The following is a 23,280-nucleotide window of genomic DNA, read 5'->3' as shown; positions in this document are numbered from 1 at the left end:
CAGCGAACGTAGTTAACAAAAAGTTTTTAATAAACGTTTACGATTTCCTTATAAACTTTATTGCAAGGAGTAAAGAGTGTAAGTTAACAGCAAATAGAAAATTAATTTCGCTCCAAAAAGGTGTTGTTTAATGCTGAGCAACATTTTAAGTTATGTTTTTAATATACAGTGTATAACGAAATGTCTGCAACAAATGGGAGACAAATTGTTAATCAAAATAAGAAAGTGTTTCTAGCATATTTTGCTAGAAACACTTTTTAATTGCACTATATACTGTTTCAGACAGATGAGTTTATATGAACAATTTCACATGGGTCGCGTATGCTCCGTCCGGCCATCTGTCGAGCCCTTGCTTCTACGGAGCGTTCGCGCGCGTACTGCCTACGTGTTTAAATACGCTATTTCACATACACGCGGACCGTCCGTCCGTTGCGGAGCAAGTGCTGCGTTGCAATTTACATCTATAAGCGTCTCTGCAGCTTAATAATAATGAGTACCTTTAAAATTAATACAGAGCTATTGATCTACGATGTGGAAAATCAAAAAAGTACTCGTATATGGGGTGTCTCCTGCGGTCAATATAAAAACCGAAATAATAAAAATAAAGCATATGGCGACATTGCGGCTGCTATAGTACCCGATTGTAATAATTCAATCCGGAAGAATAGTATAAAACTGGTAAACAAAAAACATTTCTTACTATTCTTTATTGATACGTTATTAAAATAAACTAGTATAATGAACAATAATAAGCAAGAGATTCTGCTTACAAATATTTTTATTTATTTCCCTTAAAATTTTAAACAAAACAAGAAGGGCCGCTGAGTTCTTCGTAGAATTATTATCAATGGAAACCACGGTTTGCCTGTTCGGCAAATACATGTCTACTCGCGAAGGATTTAACAGTTCATGTGAAGCAGTCCGTCGGTCCTTGAAAAAACACGCGGACGAACAGCGCGGGCGATCCGCTCCATGTGAAAGAGCACTAAGTGCTGTTCGGTTTGCCTGTTCTGCAAATACATATCTAGGGATTTAACAGCTCATGTGAAAGCAGTCCGTCGGACCATAAAGACACGCGGACGATCCGCTCCATGTAAAACAGCACTAACATGCTACAAACGCTTAAACGTGCATCATAGCAAATTGGATTATGCATAAATTATGCAAAAACAAAACAATAAATATCTGGGATACGTAATAACAATTCGTTCCGATAACCAGATACACGAGATCGAAAGAAGGATTAACATGGGCAGCATTCGGCAAACTAAGATATGTGTTAAAATGCGTTATGCCAGTACTTACATATGTTGCAGAAACACTTACGCAGACGAAAAAGATCATAGAAAAAGATCCGTGTAGCCCATCGAGCTATGTAAAGATCAATATTTGGGGTGCCCCTAAGAGACAAGATACCCAATACAATAATAAAACAGCGTACAAGAATAAAAGATGCTGTATATCTGCTTAACAAATTCAAATGGGACTGGACTGTGCATATTGCCAGAAGAACACAATAGGCCTCATAGATCGCAGTGTTTCCGGCAGAGGACGACCCCTTGTTATTGGGAGAAAAAAGCTAATACTAGAATGGCGGCCAAGATAGGATGCTCTCCGAAGCAGAGACAGACCTTAAAAAGATGGTCAAGTGACAATGACTGTAGATTGTAGAATCAATGCAACATTCTCAATAAAAAATATTGCTATTGGGAAAAATACTCTCTAATAAAAATCATCTGGGTAGTTGAAAATAAGTTTACTTATGTAAAATTCAAAACAATCCAACAATTTTTTCAATATTCAGCGAAATAACCCAGTTTTTAGCCAGCCCTGTGATAGTTTAAATATACAGTTTGACAGATATCTCGTAGCAGCAGATATCATTTATAATCATAGATTTAGTAAGAACAAATATCACATTGTGCATTTTAACCCGATCAAACAATCGGAGGTTGACTGCGTACTGTAAAAACCAACTGAGATAGAGAAGGCGACATTGCCACATCTCAAATTTGCGCCTATCTACTTAGTTTGATTTGCAGAAAAGGTGACTTTAAAAGCTTCACCGGATATCAATAAATCTCAATTTCTTAATTAAATTAATAGTTTATTTTTAAAGAAGCATGCGTAATAATATATTATTAACCAGAGGATATATGAGTTACTATTAAAGGACGTGTTTACTGTTTAATTTGCTGAAACGTCTAGAACTATTGGCAATGTCGCTGCTAGTCTTCCAGAATGAAATGAGCCGTCCGTCCCACAATCCTCGCGACGACCCTTGGTCCGTTATAGCGTACTACGTTTAGCTTACGGTGTGTTTGAAGTCGGAATCAAGTCCGAAGTGAACTTTTCAGTGGTTTTCAGTAGATTTTGTTTTTGTTTAACATACTTCTGAATCTGCGAATTTTCAATATGGTAGGACAGTGTCAAATGTGTGGAAAAATAAGCTCAAATTACCCGAATTTGTCTTTTCACAGGTAGGTATTTTTTCCGCCGTAATCGTACATAGGCGTCCCACAAGGGAGCCTCTCACAATTAAAATAATTTCTAATTATATTTGTTGAATTTTGATCTATTAAAACAAGAACGTAGTAGCCGGTAATTGAATTAAAATTCGTCTCAATTACTACCTAACTGTTGTAGATCATAACAAATTTGAATATAAACGTTGCATTTGAAACTTTATTATGTGCCAGAAAGTGACATTTTTTTTTAAATTGCATCATATTTTGGTCATTATATACGATATTCTAAAGGAATTTTGCTCAACAAATAAACAAAGGTGTTTACCCGTCCTTTTTTACATTTTATTGCTTTATTATATCTTATATCTGCCCCTTCGGTCTTGTTTAGACAAGTTTTTACCACCGTACAATACAAATACCTCTTCTTAGAGTTATTTGTACGGTGTGTTTACCTTTTTTTAGAATGGGACGAACTGTAAATAATTCTTAGGCTACTAGTTTTATACATACTTATATACAGAGTGACCCAGGCCTCCAAAACAGCTTTTTACGTATTACGTTTTTGGTTTGTGATTTTTATTTCAATCTTACATAAGATCGGGGCCATTGTAACGCACATTTTCAAAATATTTTTGTCAACATACAGGGTGATTCAAACTGCAATACATATGCTTAATACAGTTCATGAAGATTGGGACGTTTAACTAAAATTTGATTGTCTGATTAAGCTACCTAAGTAATGGATTTGTAAATAAACGTAATATTCATTATTATGCGACAGAAATCCCATACTGTAGCACACAGATTTGATACTTTTAATGATAAATGCCCTCTATTGAGAGACTAAAAGATAATTGCCTCGTATCAGAGCCATAATAATACGAGAAGAAAATCGAAAGTCAAATCTTGTCTTATATTTTCAAAAAAACACAATTTTCTCATTAAAATAAATATTGATTTTAAGTATAGGAAGTTATTAATAATACAAGATTAAACAACTATTACACAGTACTTCACAGGAAGCTAAATACGTGGCGGAATATTTTAATATTATGAACTTAACCACCGACCTAACTTAAATGTTGTATTCATTGTTTATACACTGTATTTGTATTTTACTTACATGTTGTTTTAATTTTTATTTTAGTTTGTATATATTTAACTGTTTTTATGACATGCTACAATTGTATCTTGTTTGTACAAAATGTGGTCAAATAAAGAAATCTATCTATCTATCGATTGCGAACTAAGATCGTTACTATTATTAATTTTGAAAAGTTCTTTTTAAGATCAAAAAAGGTAAAACTAAAACCTAAACTATCATTTGAGATTAAACGGGAACTTCTAAGTAATGTTATGCCTATTCTAAACAAGAAAAATTTATTTATAAGTTTTATAACACCTCTAGTTAAATTTGGACGAAAAGAATATTTCTGTTTGCTGTAGGTAATTTTCTCAGAGATTAAACGGGAAGTTTTAAGTTCTCTTCTTCTCTCAGGAAAAATACGTAAAATAAAAATTACTTTTTAAGTCAAAAAAAGTCAAAAGGACAAGTTATTCTAAAAAAGGACTGTCCTTTTCAAAAAAGGACAGGTGGCAACCCTAGGTATTTCTGGAATGGAAATTTAATGGCAAATCTACAACTTTAGTTTGAAAATATGTTCCGGCCACCTATGATTACAAAAATGTCTAAAATGTGCTTTACCATTGCCTCAATATTCTAAAAAAAAAATGAAAGAAAAGTCACCAACCACAAACCTAATATAGAACTGTTTCGGAAGTCTGCGTCACCCTGTAAATATTCAAAAGTAACTGAAAGTTTATATAGAAGTAACTGAAAGTTTAAATTGAATATCGACGTTGGAGCGATTTTCGAAAACTACCTACTGTTTCAATATAAGTATATGTGGGATATTAATTATATTATTATATTAGACCTTATAACAAAACTCATCTAACGAAAAAGTGTTAATGTAGTATATTAATATGGAGTAAAAATTTTACTAATTACTTTACTTTTACTTTACTAATTAAATTCGTTCCAAAAAACGATACGCCACTGGCCATTAGAACAATCCAAATGCGCCTAGTTGCCGAGGTCGGAAATTTTAGACTTCTCTGTCTCTTCTGTCTTTGTTTGACACATTGGAATGTTTGATAAACTACCAACGAGTATTTATGAATGAGATGTTCGGTCTATCTTTATAATGTCTTTGTTTATAATCCAATTGAAGGCAAAAACTAAAGCCAAAGTCAAATTTTATTAAATTCGATATAATAAAAATAATAAAAAAATATGATACGAGATTTTTATTGGTAATAGGTACTGCAGTACAAATTATCAGATTGTTGTTCAAAATTTGTTCAAAACGTTGTTCAAAACGTTGTTCAAAATTCAATTTTAACAGCGCTTTCAGATGGAGCGGAGCGTCCGCGCTGTTTTTGTGCTGCTTGTTTTTTCAAGATAGCCGTCAGACGAAATCATCCGGACGGAGTATACGCGATCCATGTGAAATTGTTCATTTACAGCGCTTTCAGATGGAGCGGACCGTCCGCGCGGGGCGTCCGTCGTGTACCATGAGTTTATATGATCAATTTGACATGGGTCGCGTATGCTCCGTCTGGATGAGCCATATTGAAAAACATCCGCGCGGACGCTCCGCTCCATCTGAAAAGCGCTGTAAGTCCCTTTTTGTGTATATATTAAATCGTTTTTCTGGTTCTATAATACACTCATCGACACGAAAAACGGGCACCTTAAAAATGTATTTCAAAGTTTAATATAACATATACAGGGTGATTCCTGTAAGTCGGTCATGCTTTCGAGGAATGATAGGGGACGTCGAAATATTAATTTTGATATAGCATACTATGGGTCGGAAATGCCTCTTACGCAAGGTACAGGGTGTTAAAAGTTTTTGAAAAATTAAAGATATTCTTTAATAATTTTTTAACAGTTGAAGGTATCGTTATAAAATTTCATTATATGAATCTACCTAACAGAGACACTTTGAATGTAAAAAGAAGAGGTTTTAGTTTCAACCAGTGGCGTAGCTGTGATACGCATGGGGTAATTTTTTCAAAAAAAATAGTACGCCACTGATAAAAATAAAAATTTCGGAGTTTTTTTATTTACTCGGTTTATTTCCAAGAAAAAATGTCTCTTGCAACTTTCTCCTATCTAACACCATTTTGTCACAATTTAAAAATAAATAATTTTTTTAATGAGAATCTTAAATACAGCGAATTATTATAACTAGAGGGCAAAAACACATATGCATCGTTAGCTCCCTTCATCTTGGGTAACTTTAGTACTTTTTACTATTAGCACTAAATAAATTTTTAAAAAATTATAAATTTAAACTAGAATTTTTTTTATTGTTAATAATAAAATTCGTAGTTTTAAGTAGTTATAATAATTCGCATATTTAAGGTTCTCATTAAAAAAATATTGATTTTTAAATTGTGACAAAATGGTGTTAGATAGAAAAAAGTTGTAAGAGACATTTTTCCTTGGAAATAAACCGAGTAAATAAAAAAACTCCAAAATTTTTATTTTTATCAGTGGCGTACTATTTTTTTGAAAATATTAGCCGATACGTATCACAGCTACGCCACTGGTTGAAACTAGAACCTCTTCTTTTTACATTTAAAGTGTCTCTGTTAGGCAGACACCTACAATAAAATTTTATAACGATACTTTCAACTGTTAAAAAACTATTAAAGAATATCTTTAATTCTTGAAAAACTTCAACATCCTGTATCTTGCGTAAGAGACATTTCCGACCCATAGTGTGCTATATCAAAATTAATATTTCGACGTCCCCTATCATTCTTCGAAAGTATGACCGACTTACAGGAATCACCCTGTATATTCTGTTCTAGTGGGCCGATTTTGGTGATTTTTAAGCAATTTAGGCAATTTGTAGCTAAATTATTTGACTTTTTAGTATTACTTTATAAATTAGAAATGAAAATTTCCATCTATCAATTATACGAAGTGAAACAAAATGTTGATAATTTCGTGAAAGTTTGAAACACCGCCAGGAATTTAAAAATTATTTTGTCATCTAGGTACATCTTTTGTAAACAGTTTGTTTTTTGAGCCATCTCAATAGCTTTATTTTTATTGGATATATTGGCTTTAAGTTCTGAAGTATCGGATATTGTTGCTTTAATTATTGATCATGGTAGAGATTAACTTTGGACTTAAAACCATATCTGGTAGAGTAACTACCCAACAGACGATAATAATATGATTTCTCAAAGACAGTTACATTACATAAATCATAAACATAATTTTATAGGTCTGTTGATTAGGACCAAAAACAAAGGCATGGTTTTATTTTTTATGCTTTTAATGTAAAAAATATGAAAAAAAAATTGTGTCTTCTTCGTAAGTGAATATCTCCAAAAAAAAATAAAGCTATTGAAATGAATCAAAAAACAAACTATTTCGGAGAGATACACCTAGATGATAAAATAATTTTTAAATTTTTTGCTTTGTTAACGTATTCCACGGGTTGTTTCAAACTTTTACAAAAATATCAAGTTCTAAAGCTCTTTTCTTCTCTAATATTCGTAAAATTCAGAAGAGTATTCAAAGATTTTATAAAATCAAATGTGTTAAATAGCATAAGCGTTAATTTTGGATACGATATTCACGAATTATGATAATTTGAAAACGATTAATCAAATGTATGATTTATGCCCATTGATTCCGTGTAGCGTTTTAGACATTTGCTGCAATTTTTCCCGCCCTCCATTCAAATAGGTAGGTAGGGCTTTTTTCGACTGTTTTTAATATGTAACACTGATTGGTTTTTAAATGATCCCGCGTATGTAGATCGCAGCTTTTGAAACGCGTATTTTTTGCAGTTCAGTAGCTCCGAAAAAAAATATCAGACGGCTACTGGCCGATTAATTAGAGCTGTAAAATGTGCAGAAGGATTCCATAAATGTACTGCAAAATGTATAGGTATTGATAAAAACATTAATTTTAGAGATTTCATGTAATTTAGTATATTGGCTAATTTGTTGATGGATGCTTTTAAGTAATATGATACAGTATTGTTAATATACAGTGACCTGAAAACAATCTCACAAACATTTTTTTTTTGGTATTGAAATTTTGAAAGATATATTTATCTTTTCTAAATATGTTATTTTAAATTATACAATATCTTTTTTTTCGTTTCAGGGACCTGCTTAAGATATGGACATGCATGTTGGGGAGGTAAGAAATATTTAGTTATTGAGTTTAATATTGTATCCCATCAAAAACATAGAATATAAAAAATGCCAAGTCTCACAACACAATGCTTCCACTATAAAAAGTTGTGAGATGTCATGTAAAGTCAAGTCAGTTTATTTTATTTAGTTTCTCTTTAAGCACCTATTCAACAATTTTGTTACAAATTGTTAGTATCAATATTAGTCATCTTTATTTTTGTAATAATTATAATGACTTGGTCTTCTTATATCTTATTAGTAACTTCTTTGACAGTTTTAAACATTATCGATTTTGCTTCTACCCGAATCAAACAATTATTATTATATTTACTCCCAAGACATACACTGTGCTTTAAACATAAAGCTAAGCTTACCCATTACAAATTAGTCTCTCTCACCGATACTTTGAGGCATAAAAAATATCTAAATATAACGACGATTTTTGCAGCCCATGGGAAAAGAAGCGGCGAGGAGGCGCAGTTTGCCCGCACCAATGCCGCTACGCCGACCGACGCCGAAGACGCCCGGACTAAGTGGTTCCTTTCCAAGCTGATCAGTCCCTTGGAGCTGAGGTACTATGGACCGCAGGACGTAGGAAATTCTGAGGGTCAAATTCCGGCTGGGGAGAGATATGGCGAGGTCGAGAAAAATGAGGCTAAAAGGTAAGTTTGTAGAGTAATAGAGTAATATAGTATCGTACTAAAAACTTGACACAAAAAACATATGCACTCTTTTTGTATTTTACTTAAGAATTGAAAAGACTCTCTATCTCCAGATAGAGACTCTTTCTAGTGGTCTCAAAGGTATTATTGTTCTGTTACATAAATTAAAATTCACATGCTCTTTCTTTCTTTCATTCTGCTCTTTTGTAATCTTGCAATTTCGTGCGCGTACATTATGGAACACTCCATGTATGTCCATAACTTCTTTACTTTTCAGTCTGTATATATTTTGCCTTCATTCGATTACAACATTGAAACTAATATTTCTGATTTTCCTTCACCTGTTTTATCAAGGGAGGCGATACAGTTCGGTTACCTCCAGGAATCCATGTCCTCCATTAATACCAACAACATCTCCATCTCTATCTCAATGTAAATAGACTAGTTAGTTATAATTTAGAATAATTGCCATGAGCGCGATGATATTATGCGCCAAATGCTTATAAATTAGTAAATAATATAAAAAATAAAAATTAATATTTAAAATTATGTAATCTCTGGATAACGGATGATATACGGCAGAATAGGAAGTGTAATATATAGGGTGAATCTCTCTCACGGCGATGGTACATTAGACGTTTATGGATGATAAAATTTTTGTGAAAATTTGGATTTTTACATAAACCTGCTCTATCTTTCTAAAATATTTTCAGCACTATAGTGTTGCTGCTTCATAATAAAAATAATAACATTTTTCTTATTTTAAATAGAATACCCAGTATGTTATGACATTTTTGTAAACTAGGTACTTTCACATCTCATATTTTTTCTATTATGCTAACCTATACCAATCTCTAATAGTTTTTGAGATAAAAAATAGAACATGTGTAAAATTGACAAAAACATCATCGTGAATAAGCATTGGTCAAATTATGAATTAAACATTTTTAAATTTGAAATTTGGGTTATAACGAAAGTCGGTATATTCGATCTGTCTACATAAACCGATTCGATATTGATATAGATTACACAGAGAGAAGAAAAATATCATTTATTTCCGTTTATTATAAAATTACTCAAATCTTTGTTATTTTAAATTCAACCCTAACTATGTATATGATTCAAAAAATTAAAAGACTAATAAAATTGCTTTTTAACGATATTATCATGTTCCTATACCTAAACCTTCCGGTTTCTTAAGTAGAGTTATTTAAAAATTAATAATTCTATTATTACAGAGTGAGTCTTAAATAAGTGCAAATATTTTTAGGGGTAGTATTTTTGACCCCAGAAACACGATTATGAGGTTTTTTCGCGAAAAAATAATTGAAAATTTGGAATTTTTATGTAGTTTTTAGCTCGGTTTTTAGTTAAAAAACATAATTTCTTGATAATATGGCAATATAGGTAAAGTAAATTAAATTTACAATAAACAAAATCCAGAAAAGATCCAGTGGTTCTGAAAATTTAATAAAAAAATGTTTTTTTTTGGAAATTTTCAAACTAAAATAACTCGGTTATTTTGAATTTATTTGAAAAATGGTTAAGAGAAAATATGTTTCTTTTATCGAGATCTACCAACCCTGAAAATATTTGCACTTATTTAAGACTCACCCTATATAGTTTCATTTCAAAAATTTCGTTACAATGACAATTTTAGAAATTTATGTTAAACAGTTGTTTAAAAATCTATTCCAGCTATAGTAAAGTGAGCAACTAATTATCAAAAATAAAGTTCCAACCCTAGATGCAACATTTTTCGTAAACACTTGTGCGGCTTGTAATTTTGATGCAAAATCCGGCAATACTGCATTTCTATGACCAGATCGGTATATCAGTTTATCATTGAATGTTGGTGCTGTTGTACTTTGGTCCGATTTGTAGTTAACGACGAAACGGTCGGTATTTTCTTTGAATTTATCGTAAAATATTTTTTAATTAGTAATAATATTGTTCTTACAAGAATGTGCACAAATATATGCTTGCCATTACCACTGATGGATACTCCTTTCATTACTTGTCATTACCAGGAGTAAATACTCCTTCGAGCTTTTTTCGAGGTGATTAAAAAAAATTAAGATGGAGGTTCTCGATTTTGTCACGTCAGATGATGCCCATGAATAAGTTTATATTATTGCTCTTTTCAGTTCAGTGCATTTATCTCTAACGTCAGCAACAAAATGGAGATGTTAGGCTTAAAATTCTTCTTCTTCTTCTTCCTTCTTCATACTAGGCGAATCGCCTGTTTGGTTTCGTCGTCTCTACCGATTAGACTGACAAGTTGTCGCTCCATCGTTTTCGTGGACGTCCTAAGCTTCTACGACCTAGCGGTGATTTGTCGCGTGCAACTCTCACTATCCTTCTGTAGTCCATTCTGCTGATATGCTCGTTCCATTCTTCCTTTCTGCTGAGTACCCACTCATTTACATTTTCCACCTTGCACGCTCTTCTTATGCTTTCATTTCTCTCCCTGTCCAGAAGCGTCTTTCCAGCTATTCTGCGTAGTACTCTCATTTCGGTTGTTTCGAGTTTCTGCAGTGTATGTCATTATTGGTCGTACCGTTGCCTTGTAAATTCTCGCTTTAGTCTCCACCTCAATGTTTTTATTTCGCCATATTGTATCATTCAGACATCCTGCTATTCTGGTTGCCTTCGTTGTCCGTTCTCGCACCTCCGCTTCTACATCACTATATCCTGAGATTTCTATGCCTAGATACTTAAACTTCATCTCTTGCTGAATAACATTGCTCTCGACTTCCAGTTTGCATCTTAGTGGTACTTTTGATGTCGTCATGCATTTAGTTTTCTCGGTCGATATTATCATATTAAGTGATTTGGCAGTGCAATTAAATCGATGTAATAAGCGCTGTAGATCGTTCTCATTTTCAGCTACCAATACGGCGTCGTCAGCATAGCATAGAATAGTAATTTCCTGGTCGCCCATACTGTATCCCTTCAGTAAACGTACATTTCCTATTATTTCGTCCATAATGATGTTGAAAAGAAGAGGGCTCAGGGAGTCACCTTGTCGGATACTACAGCCTACATTTATTGGTTCGGTCAGGACCCCGTTAATTTTAGCTTGAATTTGGTTCGCTTCATATATGTTTTGTATGGTTTTAACGAGGTTGTGTGGGATTTGCCTATTGTAAAGAAGGTGTACAACGTCTCTTAGCTGCACACGGTCGAACGCTTTTTCTAAATCAATAAAACACATATACGCTGGTTTGTTATATTCGATTGATTTTTCTGTTATCTGTCTTATGACAAAAACCGCGTCTGTGCATGATCTGCCCGATCTGAAACCTTGCTGTTCATCTGCTAAGCATGTTAAGTCGTTTATTTTGGTTGTTAACACTTTTGTCGTAAGTTTTAGTGTGGTGCTTAGAAAATTTATGCCTCTATAGTTTGAGGGCAGCTTCTTATCTCCTCTTTTAAACATCAAGATAGTGGTGCTGGTTCGCCATTCATCGGGTATCCTGTGGCTTAAAATGTCATACATAATCAGATAGTACTGGGGATACTTGTTTACTATACCCCAACCTGAAATAATTATTCAGATTATGGTGCAGATTCTTATTGTTTAAGATTTGATGCAGTTCAACATTGGAAATAATGATAAAACGTTTAATTCCTTTGATAATGGAAGGAACCTTGAGATTATGAATAATGACAAACATTTTGAATAAAAAAATCAGTATCGTAGTAAAAATAAGAAAAACAGAACACTCTATTGTAAACGGTATTGTAAAAAAAATTAATAGTCAAAATGTTACAGTTAAAATGTAATAAAAAATCCATCTTTTATTAGCACATTTATAGATAAAAGCTTGTAAGGTTAAAATGCGTACTAATAACCATTTAATAGTTATTTATTACAAAAGTGTTTTAGGCAGCATTTTATTCGAGAACAGATTGTAAGCACTTAATTTCCCCCCTTAAGTGGATAAAATGCAACTAAAACAAACACGAAAGTAACGCAATGTTTTATCCAAAAACCCATCTATTATTTAGCAAAAATTATAAAAAATTGATAAGGAAAATTAGCAGCAAACATCATAATATATAAAAATATTACTAAATATACCGTTTGTTATGGTAACTATGTTGTTTATGCTTTATTTGTTGTTAACCAGATTGTTAAACTACGGTAAGGATCGGTTTCTATTAAATATCCGTAAAATATGGAACAATTTTATGAAATAACAGAGCTACTAACAATTGCTGACGTTTTTTAAATTTTAATATTCTTATAGAATTTTTATTCATGCCTGCATTCTGTCATATTCATCATTTCAATGAAGTTTAAAGTTGAGAAATATTTTTTTTAATATTCGTAACATTTTGTACATTTGCAAATGAGCTATTAAAATCATTAGACAGTTCGAGATTTTTTGAACCAAAAATGAGATTGAATGGTATATAATTGACAAATGAACCATAACAACTAGTCTTTTGCGCAGTGACAATAATGGCAGATATTTTTCAGGATCCGTGTTCCGCAGTAATAAATATTTCAGGCAAAAAATAGAAATTGCACAGAAAACCATAACCGTATTGATACAAACAAAAAAGTAAAATTCGGAGCTGGTTTAATAAGAATTTGCATACTTTTTAAAAATCACGAAAATTGTAAGAAGATAATGATGCTATTGGATCATCAATTTTTGGGGAAGCTCAAGAAACTAGAGGTGGCCAAAGATTAACCGAGTCGTTGATTTGAACGAGTATTAAAAATGAATCGTGAGATTTGATTCACTGCTTAGAATATGGTTCGTTCAAGTGATTCGTGGCCAGCACGGATCTATAAAATCCGAACGAAAGAGTCATAAATATTGAATCGGATCAAAATGCGACTCGTTAGTTTCTACGGCTTGTTCGTTCAAAGAATCGTGAGAATTGATTCATTGCTTAAAATACGGTTCATTTACCAAAGCAAAAAACACACAAAACAAATATATTTAAAATGTCTAAATGCAACTGTTCGAGAACAGTTTAGTTTTTTTAACAGATACGTCTATAAAAATCGTCGATTTTCTGTTAAAATGACATTATATCCAAGTTAAACTACAAAATTAACAATTACTACTTGATAACCATTACTACTATAACTATTCCACTATAGGCCAGTAAACGTAGCCGAGTATTATATGTAAAGGTGGAAAAAATTAGTAACCAACCAATCTCAACGGGAATGTCTAGATAATGATCTCCTATTTAACCCCTCAAAAGTCCCATTCGGTCCCAGTGGGGGAAGTTCGAAAAAAACCGCCGCCATCTTGGATTTTTTCGTTTTTTTTAAATATCTCCGTTTGGATAACTTTTTTCGAAAAAACTAAAGATACATTTTTTGTAGAGAATTAAATTTACAATATTCTAGCTTCAATCATTTTCTTTATAAAATAAATAGTAATTGAGATAGAGCAATTTTTTACTATACGTTTTATAAATTTTCCAGGTTTTTTAAACCAATCAGCTATAATTTTTGCGTTAACAGTATAGTGTTAATATAGATAAACCAAGTATAAATTTAAGCATTAAAGTAATTAAAAATAACGTTTAAATATTATTTATGAAGTAAAATTATTGTTAAAAAAAAATATTATTAAATTAAAGTTATTAAATAAAATCTGCTATGACGTCATTCTGAGAGTCATTTTCGTCCTCAACTAAATTACAGAAATTTGTGTAACTGGTTCCGTAGCACTGACACTGACGTAAGAACATTTAAGATCCACTTTTCTACAAGAGCAATTTTTAGGGCACTGACTCTCTTAGCAATTGCAAAAAATTGATTTTAGTAGGTCAGGAGGCGCCACATCTTCTGTTCATTGAATAGGTGTTAGATTGCCTTTATGATCTTTCTTCCATCCATATTATAAAGGATCTAACTTATTACAAATCCAATTCTTAAATATAAAAAGTACAACTTATAACATTTCATATAATATATTTTATTACAGTTACCTGAAAATATGTCCTGAGTAAATGGAGTTTTGCAGAGTTCTCATTTGGAGGCAATTTAGCTAAATTAAAGGTAGTCTTAAGGGCTTGTCTTGATTTAATCCTATTGTATAGAGTGTATCTAATAATAATATAATAATGGATCCCGTGTATAACGTCTTGGGAGTAGTAAAGTACAGCTTGCCATGCTAGAGCCGTACGGTATACAAGGAAGGTATTGTGGCTAGTACTACGCTGTAACCGCCTATTATTACCTCAGGATTGTGAATCCCAAGTACTCATTTAAGGCTGAGTCGACCTAGGTGCCCAAACTATTTTTATTTTATTAAAAATAGACGACTGATGAACTACCGGCTGCGGCTGTAGGATTCGAACCTTCTTCGAACCTTCGAACCACCTTTAGATTGGTAGACGAGATCTGTACCTCTACACCACCGGGTACCATCTCCAGTGATATAGATTTAAAAGATAATTTAATTAGTCAAGATTAAATTATCTTTTAAAGTTTAAAGCTAAACAAACTGTCCAAGCTATATTAAACATATTAACCATATGAGATACACTCTATATAATAGAATTACATCAAGACAAGCCCTTAAAACTATGTTTAATTTAGCTCATTTATCTCCAACTGAGAACTCTGCAAAACTACATTTACTCAGGACACAGTTACCTGAAAGTATGTCCTGACCCAGGACATACTTTCAGGCAACTGTAAAGATATATCTATTATAGGAAATATTATAAGTTGATTGGTAACAAGTTAGATCCTTTATAGTATGGAAGAAAGATCAAAAAGGCAATCTGACATCTAATCAATCAACAGAAGCCTTTTGACTTACTAAAATTATTTTTTTACAATTGCAAAGAGAGTAGAGAGAAGTGCTCTAAAAATTGCTCTTGTAGAAAACTGGGTCTTAAATGTTCTTCAAAGTGTGGTCAGTGCTACGGACTCAGTTGCACAAACTTTTGCATTTTAGTGGAGGACGAAAATGACACGCAGGATGACGTCGTACCAGATTTTATTTAAAACTTTAATTTAATAATAACTTTTTTAACGATAATTTCATTTAATAAATAATATTCAAACGTTATTTTTAATTGTTTCGATGCATAAATTTATACTTGGTTTATCTCTATTAACACTATACTGTTAACGCAAAAATTATAGCTGCTTGGTTTAAAAAACTGGAAAATTTATAAAACGTATAGTAAAAAATTCTCTATCTGTATTACTATTTATTTTAGGAGAAAAGTGATTGAAGATAAAATATTCTAAATTTAATTCTCTACAAAAAATATATCTTTAGATTTTTCGAAAAAAGTTATGCAAACGGAGATATTTGAAAAAAACAAAAAAATCCAAGATGGCGGCGGTTTTTTTCAAATTTCCCCCACTGGGACCGAATGGGACTTTTGAGGGATTAAATAGGAGATCATTATCTACACATTCCCGTTGAGATCGGTTGGTTACTAATTTTTTCCACCTCAACCTCCAGATTGACTGGCCTACTAATGAAATAAAGCTATTATATCTCACTAGCGGATAAAATATCACTGTAAACACTACATATGAGCGGATAAAACTCCTATTATTATATTATTTATGTGGATATGATTGTGGATAAAAATATTCAAAACAGCATAGTCTACATTAACTATGTTTATTCTCGACAAATTGCTTAATGCAAGACGTGTCACCTTAAGTATTCGTCCAAAAACTATTGGATAAGTGGGAACAGCGGATAGTAAACGTTGCAGAGACGCCAGGAGGGAATATGTGGTGGTTCCTTTCAGCGTAATGACTTAGTAACGTCTCCTCGTATATAATTAATTTGAATCTAATGTGATTCAATTACGAATTAAATGCCTCTTAGGTTGGCGTAAAGGGGATTCTATTAAGATTTATGCACAAGAATAGAGTAAGGATTTTAGTATTTGGTTTTATATAAAACTAGCGTGTACCCGCGACTTCGTTCGCGTCGAAATAATCATTTTTAATGGTGATGATAAAGCAAAGCAAGAATTTCCATTAACATACAAACTGGATAAAATATTATATTCACGAGAAAGAACAATATGGCGATATTATTATATAACTTGGTAATATTTGAGGGGTAGTTTTATCTTTTTAGAATTGGACTTTCAAAAAATCCGTTTGCCAAAAATAAGCTTTTTACGTCAATCAGTTTAAGCAGAATCGTGGTTAATCAATTACCCAATTTTTTGGAACACCCTGTATGGTTTTTTAAAAAATTTCAAAATATGTAAAAAAACAAAATAAATTATGCGTGTCCAAGCGTTTTCCCGTTTTTAAATAACAAATATTGTAATATTTGGGGGGCGTTTTCACCCTCTTGGAATTTGAGATTTTAGAAATCCCTCCCTATCAAACCTCTACACCCCACAGTCAATCCGTTTGCCAAAAATCAGCTTTAACCTGAACACCCTGTATAATTTTTTAAAAATCTTAAAATATATAAAACAACAAAATAAAATATACGTGTTTAAGGGTTTAAGGGAAAAACTCACCGGTTTTTAAATAAAAAAAGTATTCTAATATTTGAGGGGTGGTTTCACCCCCTTAGAATTCGAGTTTCAAAAAATGCCTTCTTATTGAACCTCTACATCCTAAAGTGAATCTTTAAGCAGGATCGAGATTAATCAATGACCATAGTTTTCGAAACACCCGGTATACATTTTTAAAAAATCTTAAAATATGTAAAAAAACAAAATAAAATATACGTGTTTAAGCGTTTTTTCGGAAACTTGACTGTTTTTTAAATAAAAAAATATTGTAATATTTGAGGGGTGGTTTCACCCCCTTGGAACTGGAATTTTGAAAAATCCCTCCTTATCGAACCTCTACACTCTAGAATCAACCTCTATGCCAAAACTGAGCTTCTTACGTTGAGTGGTTTGAGCAAGATCGTGATTAATCAGTGAGTCAGTTTTACTTAAGGATTTTATAATACGAGTATATTAGTATAGAATGTAAGTAATGAAGAATGCTTAAGAAAATGTATCAATTTACAGGGTCCGGCAATAGTGCGTTGGGCATCTGTAGCTACTGCAAACCTAAAGTATGTACGAGGATGTATTTCAGGAAAATATTTTAACTTTTATAGGGTGGCTGAAAAAAGTGTGAGTGGTTCGGGATGATTTTTTTTTAAATGGGACACCCATTGCATTTTTGGCTTCCTTCCAAATCACTATACATAATCCTTAAATATGAGTACCTATATATACATATTGATAATTATTAATTCGAGATATTAATAAATAAATAAAAAGAAATATATTTTTTAACCTTCCTTAATTTTTTTTACAAATAAAAGAACTATCTTAAAATCAAAAATACATTTATATTATTTTCTTTGTTTTTTTTGGAACACCCTTCAATGCAATTTTCATTTTTAATTTGGAAAGAGACACTAGACAGTCAAATAATTTAGCTACAAATTGCTTAAAAAATCATCAAAATCGGTCCACTAGAACACAATGCATAAAACTTTAAAATAAACAAAAAAATTTACACTTATTCACTTTGTACTTCGTCTGTCATAACCTGTCACATGACAGAATTATACTCGTATTAATTTTATATTTGAAGGAAAAGGTACCTCAAATTTTGCCAATACACTTTTTACACATGAGCACTTGATTAAAATTATAAATTATTCAAGAATTAGAATCCACGGAAATAGGGTAGTTGCAAGAGGAAATGGAAATTTAATAAAATGGGGTTTTGTAAAAACTTCTTTAAAACTTTCCTAAATAAGAAACATTCTTCGAGATTCTAAACTAAACAGAAACTTCCTTCTTGTTTACTTTATTTTGCTGGCTCTAGATTTATTTTTAATTTTATTTACATACTTCTTATGTATACTAAAGGACGAATATAAAACACATAATTAGAGGTCTAGCTAAAATATCTTATTAAAAAAAAACATAGTAAGCAAAGAATAATATACACATAATGTTGAACTAAGATTAAACATCAAAATCAAAATCGTCAGCAAAACAAAAATTTTTGATCTGACTAATTTATGCTTATTGGCTGACGCAGGTATGTTGGTGTTTGAGTTTAGATTCTGATACCTACTTAAAAAAATACTTGAAACCAGATATACCTACTATGGAAAATATCGATATTCGCATTAAAATATTAAAAACTTTAATAACTCTTTAGAAAACAAATAAAATTGTCTATGGTACTCAATTTTTAAAAATATGTTACTTGTGGGGTTTTACAATTAGACGCTTGAAACATGCTTGTTGCTATTGGAGACCTAAAGTAGACCTTAGTAAACTGAAATCGTGTTACGTCTTTGATAACGCATTTTTAATCATTTTCTTGTTTGTAACAAGAAAAGCAATTTGCTATTATTTTAGCATATGCAACTTTTGACTCCCATACTCTGCCTTAGTTTACTCTAATATAACTAATAAGAAAACTTGCGGTTTTATTATCATATAACAGTTATGACATTTTTTTGAAGGACGACAGGAAAATTTTATACGATCTTCAACGTTAAAAACACATATCGGTCATTCGGATAAAGTAACATTGAATTTTATTTTTTATATTTTAACACTCAGTATATTATTCCGATATTCAATGGGGAATTCATGTCTCTTCAAAATACTGTTAAGGTTGCCTACCCCTCAACCAAAGATTTTCCTAGATATTTTAATTTTTATGATTTAGTATTGTAGATCTTTATTATTTGAAAAAATCTAGGTGGCTGTGATATGTCTGGCCTTACTTCAACATAGCTCTCAAATTAGTTCAACTTTAAAAACTCGTTATGATTTTGTATCAGTTAAAACAAAAAAAACATCTCAGAAATTTGCCGAAAATGGAAACTTATACTACGTCGGAGACATTTGATATGATTCTATTAGTAGGTGACCATTCACCAATTAATGTCTCTACAATTTGTGTAGCGTCTACATACTGCCCATTGAACTGGAAATAAAAAATTTGAGCATTTTATTTCATCTAGCTAATTTGTACACATAATTATACGTTTATATAATAATACTTTATTTTGCATGAATATCATTTACAACAAATGTAATTTACAAATAAATAATAATAAAAAAAACATGCAAAAAAGGAACTGAAGACAATTAAAATTGGTTTAAATTCAGTTCCTGTCAGATCACAATATCAGCTAGTATAAATGTGTGTTATATAGCCTAAATTATTTTACTGTAACTTATCTACAAATAAGTAAATTATATAGTAATCCTATGACTAAGAAAATTTAGTATGAAATTCAAAGAAATAAACACAAAGAAAAGTATTTTATACTAAAATAATTCTGAGGTTAGGTTTTAGTTATGTAATATTTAAAATATATTTTAAACGTGTATCTTTTTATTACCGTTGAGTGTTTTACTTTAAATCGTTTAATTTTAGTTAAATTAACAAAAGGTATATGATCATTATCAAATAATAAAGATCTACTAACACAAAATCATAAAAATTAAAATATCTAGGAAAATACATGTCTGAGGGGTAGGCAACATTAATAGTATTTTGAAGATATGAAGTCTCCATTGAATACCGGAATAATATATTGGGTGTTCTATTTAAAATAAAGGAGTAACTTGCTTTTAAAAGTGACCAATGTTTAATATTAATTTTGTCTCACCCTGTATACATTTTCGGATCAAATTTTAATTTGGTATAACATATAATGGTTATTGTAATTATATATCAGACTATACAGGATAGATTACAATTTAGGTAGCTGTTATTGAAATTTAAAATGTATTCTTCATTTTCACAAAATGTGAAATACATCAAAATCCTTACATTTTAGGCATATACTTTTTGATGAAACTCACCTTTATTTTCTTCATAGAATCCAAAAATCAATTAAAATATATAGTGTTCCATTACAAAAAACCCAACTTTTATGCGTAACTTTTTTAGGGGACACCCTGTAGCACTCTATATATTTTCCCCCGGAAGATCATAACAATGCTATAAAAATCGGAGAAGAACTATTGGAATATGTAGCGGAATTTAATTACCCCGGCAGTTTGATTTCGGAAAAGGCCAATATCGACTCTGAAATTCAGAACAGGATTAGCAGCGCTTCAAGAGCATTCTGGAAATTAAAAGACAGGGTTTTCTACAATCATGACTTGAGTACAATAACGAAACTGGCAGTGTACCGAGCAATTATGATCCCCACCATGTTATATGGGAGCGAAACCTGGGTGCCGTACCGCCGACACATGAAGGCATTAAACAAGTTGCAACAGAGACACCTTAGACAACTCTTAAGAAATCGGTGGTTCCATCATGTCTCAAACGTATCGGAAAAAGCTCATTGCGAAAGTATTGAAGTCATGGTTACACAATCCCGCTTAAGATGGGCTGGTCACGTATGCAGAAGAAACCGCATACCAAAATCGCATACCAAGAAAACCGCATACCAAAATCTCTGCTCTACGGTGAGCTTGTAGACGGTAAGAGGAGGCCGGGTAGACAACTCAAAAGGTACAAGGACATTTTCCACGAAAACTTAAAGGGGATTAACATGCAGAATCATTGGGAAGAAGCAGTTCACAATAGAACTCAATTGAGAAGGATTGTAAACTCAGTTAACAGCGACAACCAAAAAGTAAAGAGGCAACAGATCAATGAAATTTTTGAATGTCCGGAGTGCAGTAGGCAAATAACATCACGTATCGGGCTTTTCAGTCACAGAAAAGCACATGAAAGAAAACGCCTTGCGTGACCATCTTTTGATGCGTGTCGAATACTCGTCAGCGAGTAATGGCAGTATTGTATAGTATATATTTTTACAAAACTCTTTCAATAAACCTACATATATTTACAATATTTCATTTCGATATATACTACCCTTCTCCTTGGAGCCTCCGCGTCGTATGAGAGGCGCCACCCTGTATATTTAAAAAATAATACAAAATTTCTAATGAATAATTAATAAAATATACCTAGAGTTTTTATATTTTAATTTTTTTAAATATAAACCATAAATCTTATAGGCCATAAAAACCTAAAAAATAAACCTAGTTAATGCATATACAAGGCCCTTTGGTGTTGTGTCTATTTATATACATTCCCTTTAGAAAAAATACATTAAAATTTAAAAATTTGGTGATGTAAAGTAGAGAACTTACTTTTATGAAAGTCAATGTACAATTAGCTCAACCTAATTTATAACAAGCAAATGCTTTCAGGAAATCTAATTTAATAGCATATGATATTTTATTTTTACAGCATAAATGACTGGAACAACGTGCCTGAGATAAAGACACATGGCGATGACTCTATTGAAAACTTACTTCAATCGGCAAGATTTCTGGTAAGTTGTCTTTAAGAGGATGATTGTATTTTGTATTATTATTTAAACGGCTTTCTCCAAATTTCCCAGGATATACCGTCATTCAACAAATCATGTAGATAGCAAAAATGGTACTAAAATATGCTGCAAACATTAATCAGTGATAATTTTAAGTTCTTTAAGCCCTATGTTTTAAAATTATTTTAACAGTGCGAAATGAAAAAGATATTTTTACCGTAAAAATATTAGGTTTCGATTGATTTTTTTTAGATCGCTATTGGGCTGTTTCGCAGCATTTTTTCAGATCACTTGGATATACGTATTAATATACATGGTCCGGAATAGTGCGTCGGACATCTGTAGCTCCTAGAATTTGGGAATTTTGTTCAAGTGCAAACCTAAAGAATGTACTAGGATGTATTTCAGGAAAATATTTTACCTTTTATAGGATGGCTCAAAAAAGTAGTGATGGGTTGTTATTTAACTATCTGTTATTTTATAACAATTATTTATAAATAACATAACGCAACCGTTACTACTTTTAAAAAATAACAGATATAAAATAACGACACGTAGAGATCGGCCGCTCGTCAAAGGAAAAACGAAGTCGGCGCTCTGCATCACCACGAAATTCTATGCTGCTCGAAGCAATTCCAAAAAACAACTAGTATGGATGGAAAACATGTCATTTCGTCAACCATCGATACAGGCGGCGAGACAACGGACAACGGAGTGGGGAAAGCGCTACGGCGAACGTACCTGCTTCGGTCGATACCGTCAATGGTCGTATTTACAACAGCTTAAAAATAATAGGATATAAAAGAAGCAGGTTTTTTGAAACAGTTGCGGGCATAACGCCTGGCGGTGGAGATAACAGGAGTGGGAAAGGAACGCTGCTGTATCGGTCGATTGTCGATGGAGGCTCGCAACGGGTTGGAGAAGCAGTCATTTTAGATATGTTGTTTTTCAACCTGTTACAAGCATAACAGGGCGGCGGACGAGATAATAGGTGTGGGAAAGGAACGCTGCTGCATCGGTCGATTGTCGATGGAAGTTCGAAACAGGTTGGGGAATAACGCATCAGTTGTTTTAGATACATTCTGTTTCAACCTGTTACGAGCATAACGGACGGAGGTCGAGATATTATGGCGCTGTATGTTTCAGTACTTACTTATTAAGTTTCAATATTTAGGTATATATTTATTCTGAAAAATTTTCAGAATAATATTTTAAGATTTTTTAAAAATGTATACAGGGTGTTTTGAAAAATCTAGTCATTGATTAATCACGATTCTGCTTAAAGCCCTTGACGTAAAAAACTGATTTTTGGAAAACGGATTGACTTTAGTGTGTAGAGGTTCGATAAGAAGGGATTTTTCGAAACTCGAATTCTAAGGGGGTGAAACTACTCTGAAATATTAGAATATTTTTTATTTAAAACCGGTGAGTTTTCGGAAAAACTCTTAAAACACGTATATTTTAATATGTTGTTTTACATATTTTAAGATTTTTAAAATATATACAGGGTGTTTCATAAAATATGACCAGTGAGTAATCACTATTCTGCTTAAACTGCTGGACGTTTAAAGCTGATTTTTGCAAACGGATTGACTGTGGGGTTGA

The 23,280-nt window shown here is 32.1% G+C and overlaps 1 protein-coding gene across 1 annotated transcript in view; it reads left to right on the top strand.

The window, feature by feature from the left end:
* Window positions 1–23,280, top strand: part of LOC115875372 — a 107,446-nt gene that overhangs the window by 78,025 nt on the left and 6,141 nt on the right. The window contains exons 3-5 of the mRNA XM_030890802.1: window positions 7,669–7,704; window positions 8,149–8,362; window positions 21,594–21,678. Coding sequence (XP_030746662.1) covers window positions 7,669–7,704; window positions 8,149–8,362; window positions 21,594–21,678 — 335 coding nt within the window. The remainder of the gene's footprint in view (window positions 1–7,668; window positions 7,705–8,148; window positions 8,363–21,593; window positions 21,679–23,280) is intronic.

Source organism: Sitophilus oryzae, unplaced genomic scaffold, assembly GCF_002938485.1.
Source record: "Sitophilus oryzae breed Bouriz unplaced genomic scaffold, Soryzae_2.0 scaffold_1057_pilon_pilon, whole genome shotgun sequence".
NCBI lineage: Eukaryota > Metazoa > Arthropoda > Insecta > Coleoptera > Curculionidae > Sitophilus > Sitophilus oryzae.
Note: the sequence above shows the minus strand (reverse complement) of the source record. Positions and strands in the feature narration are given on the sequence as shown.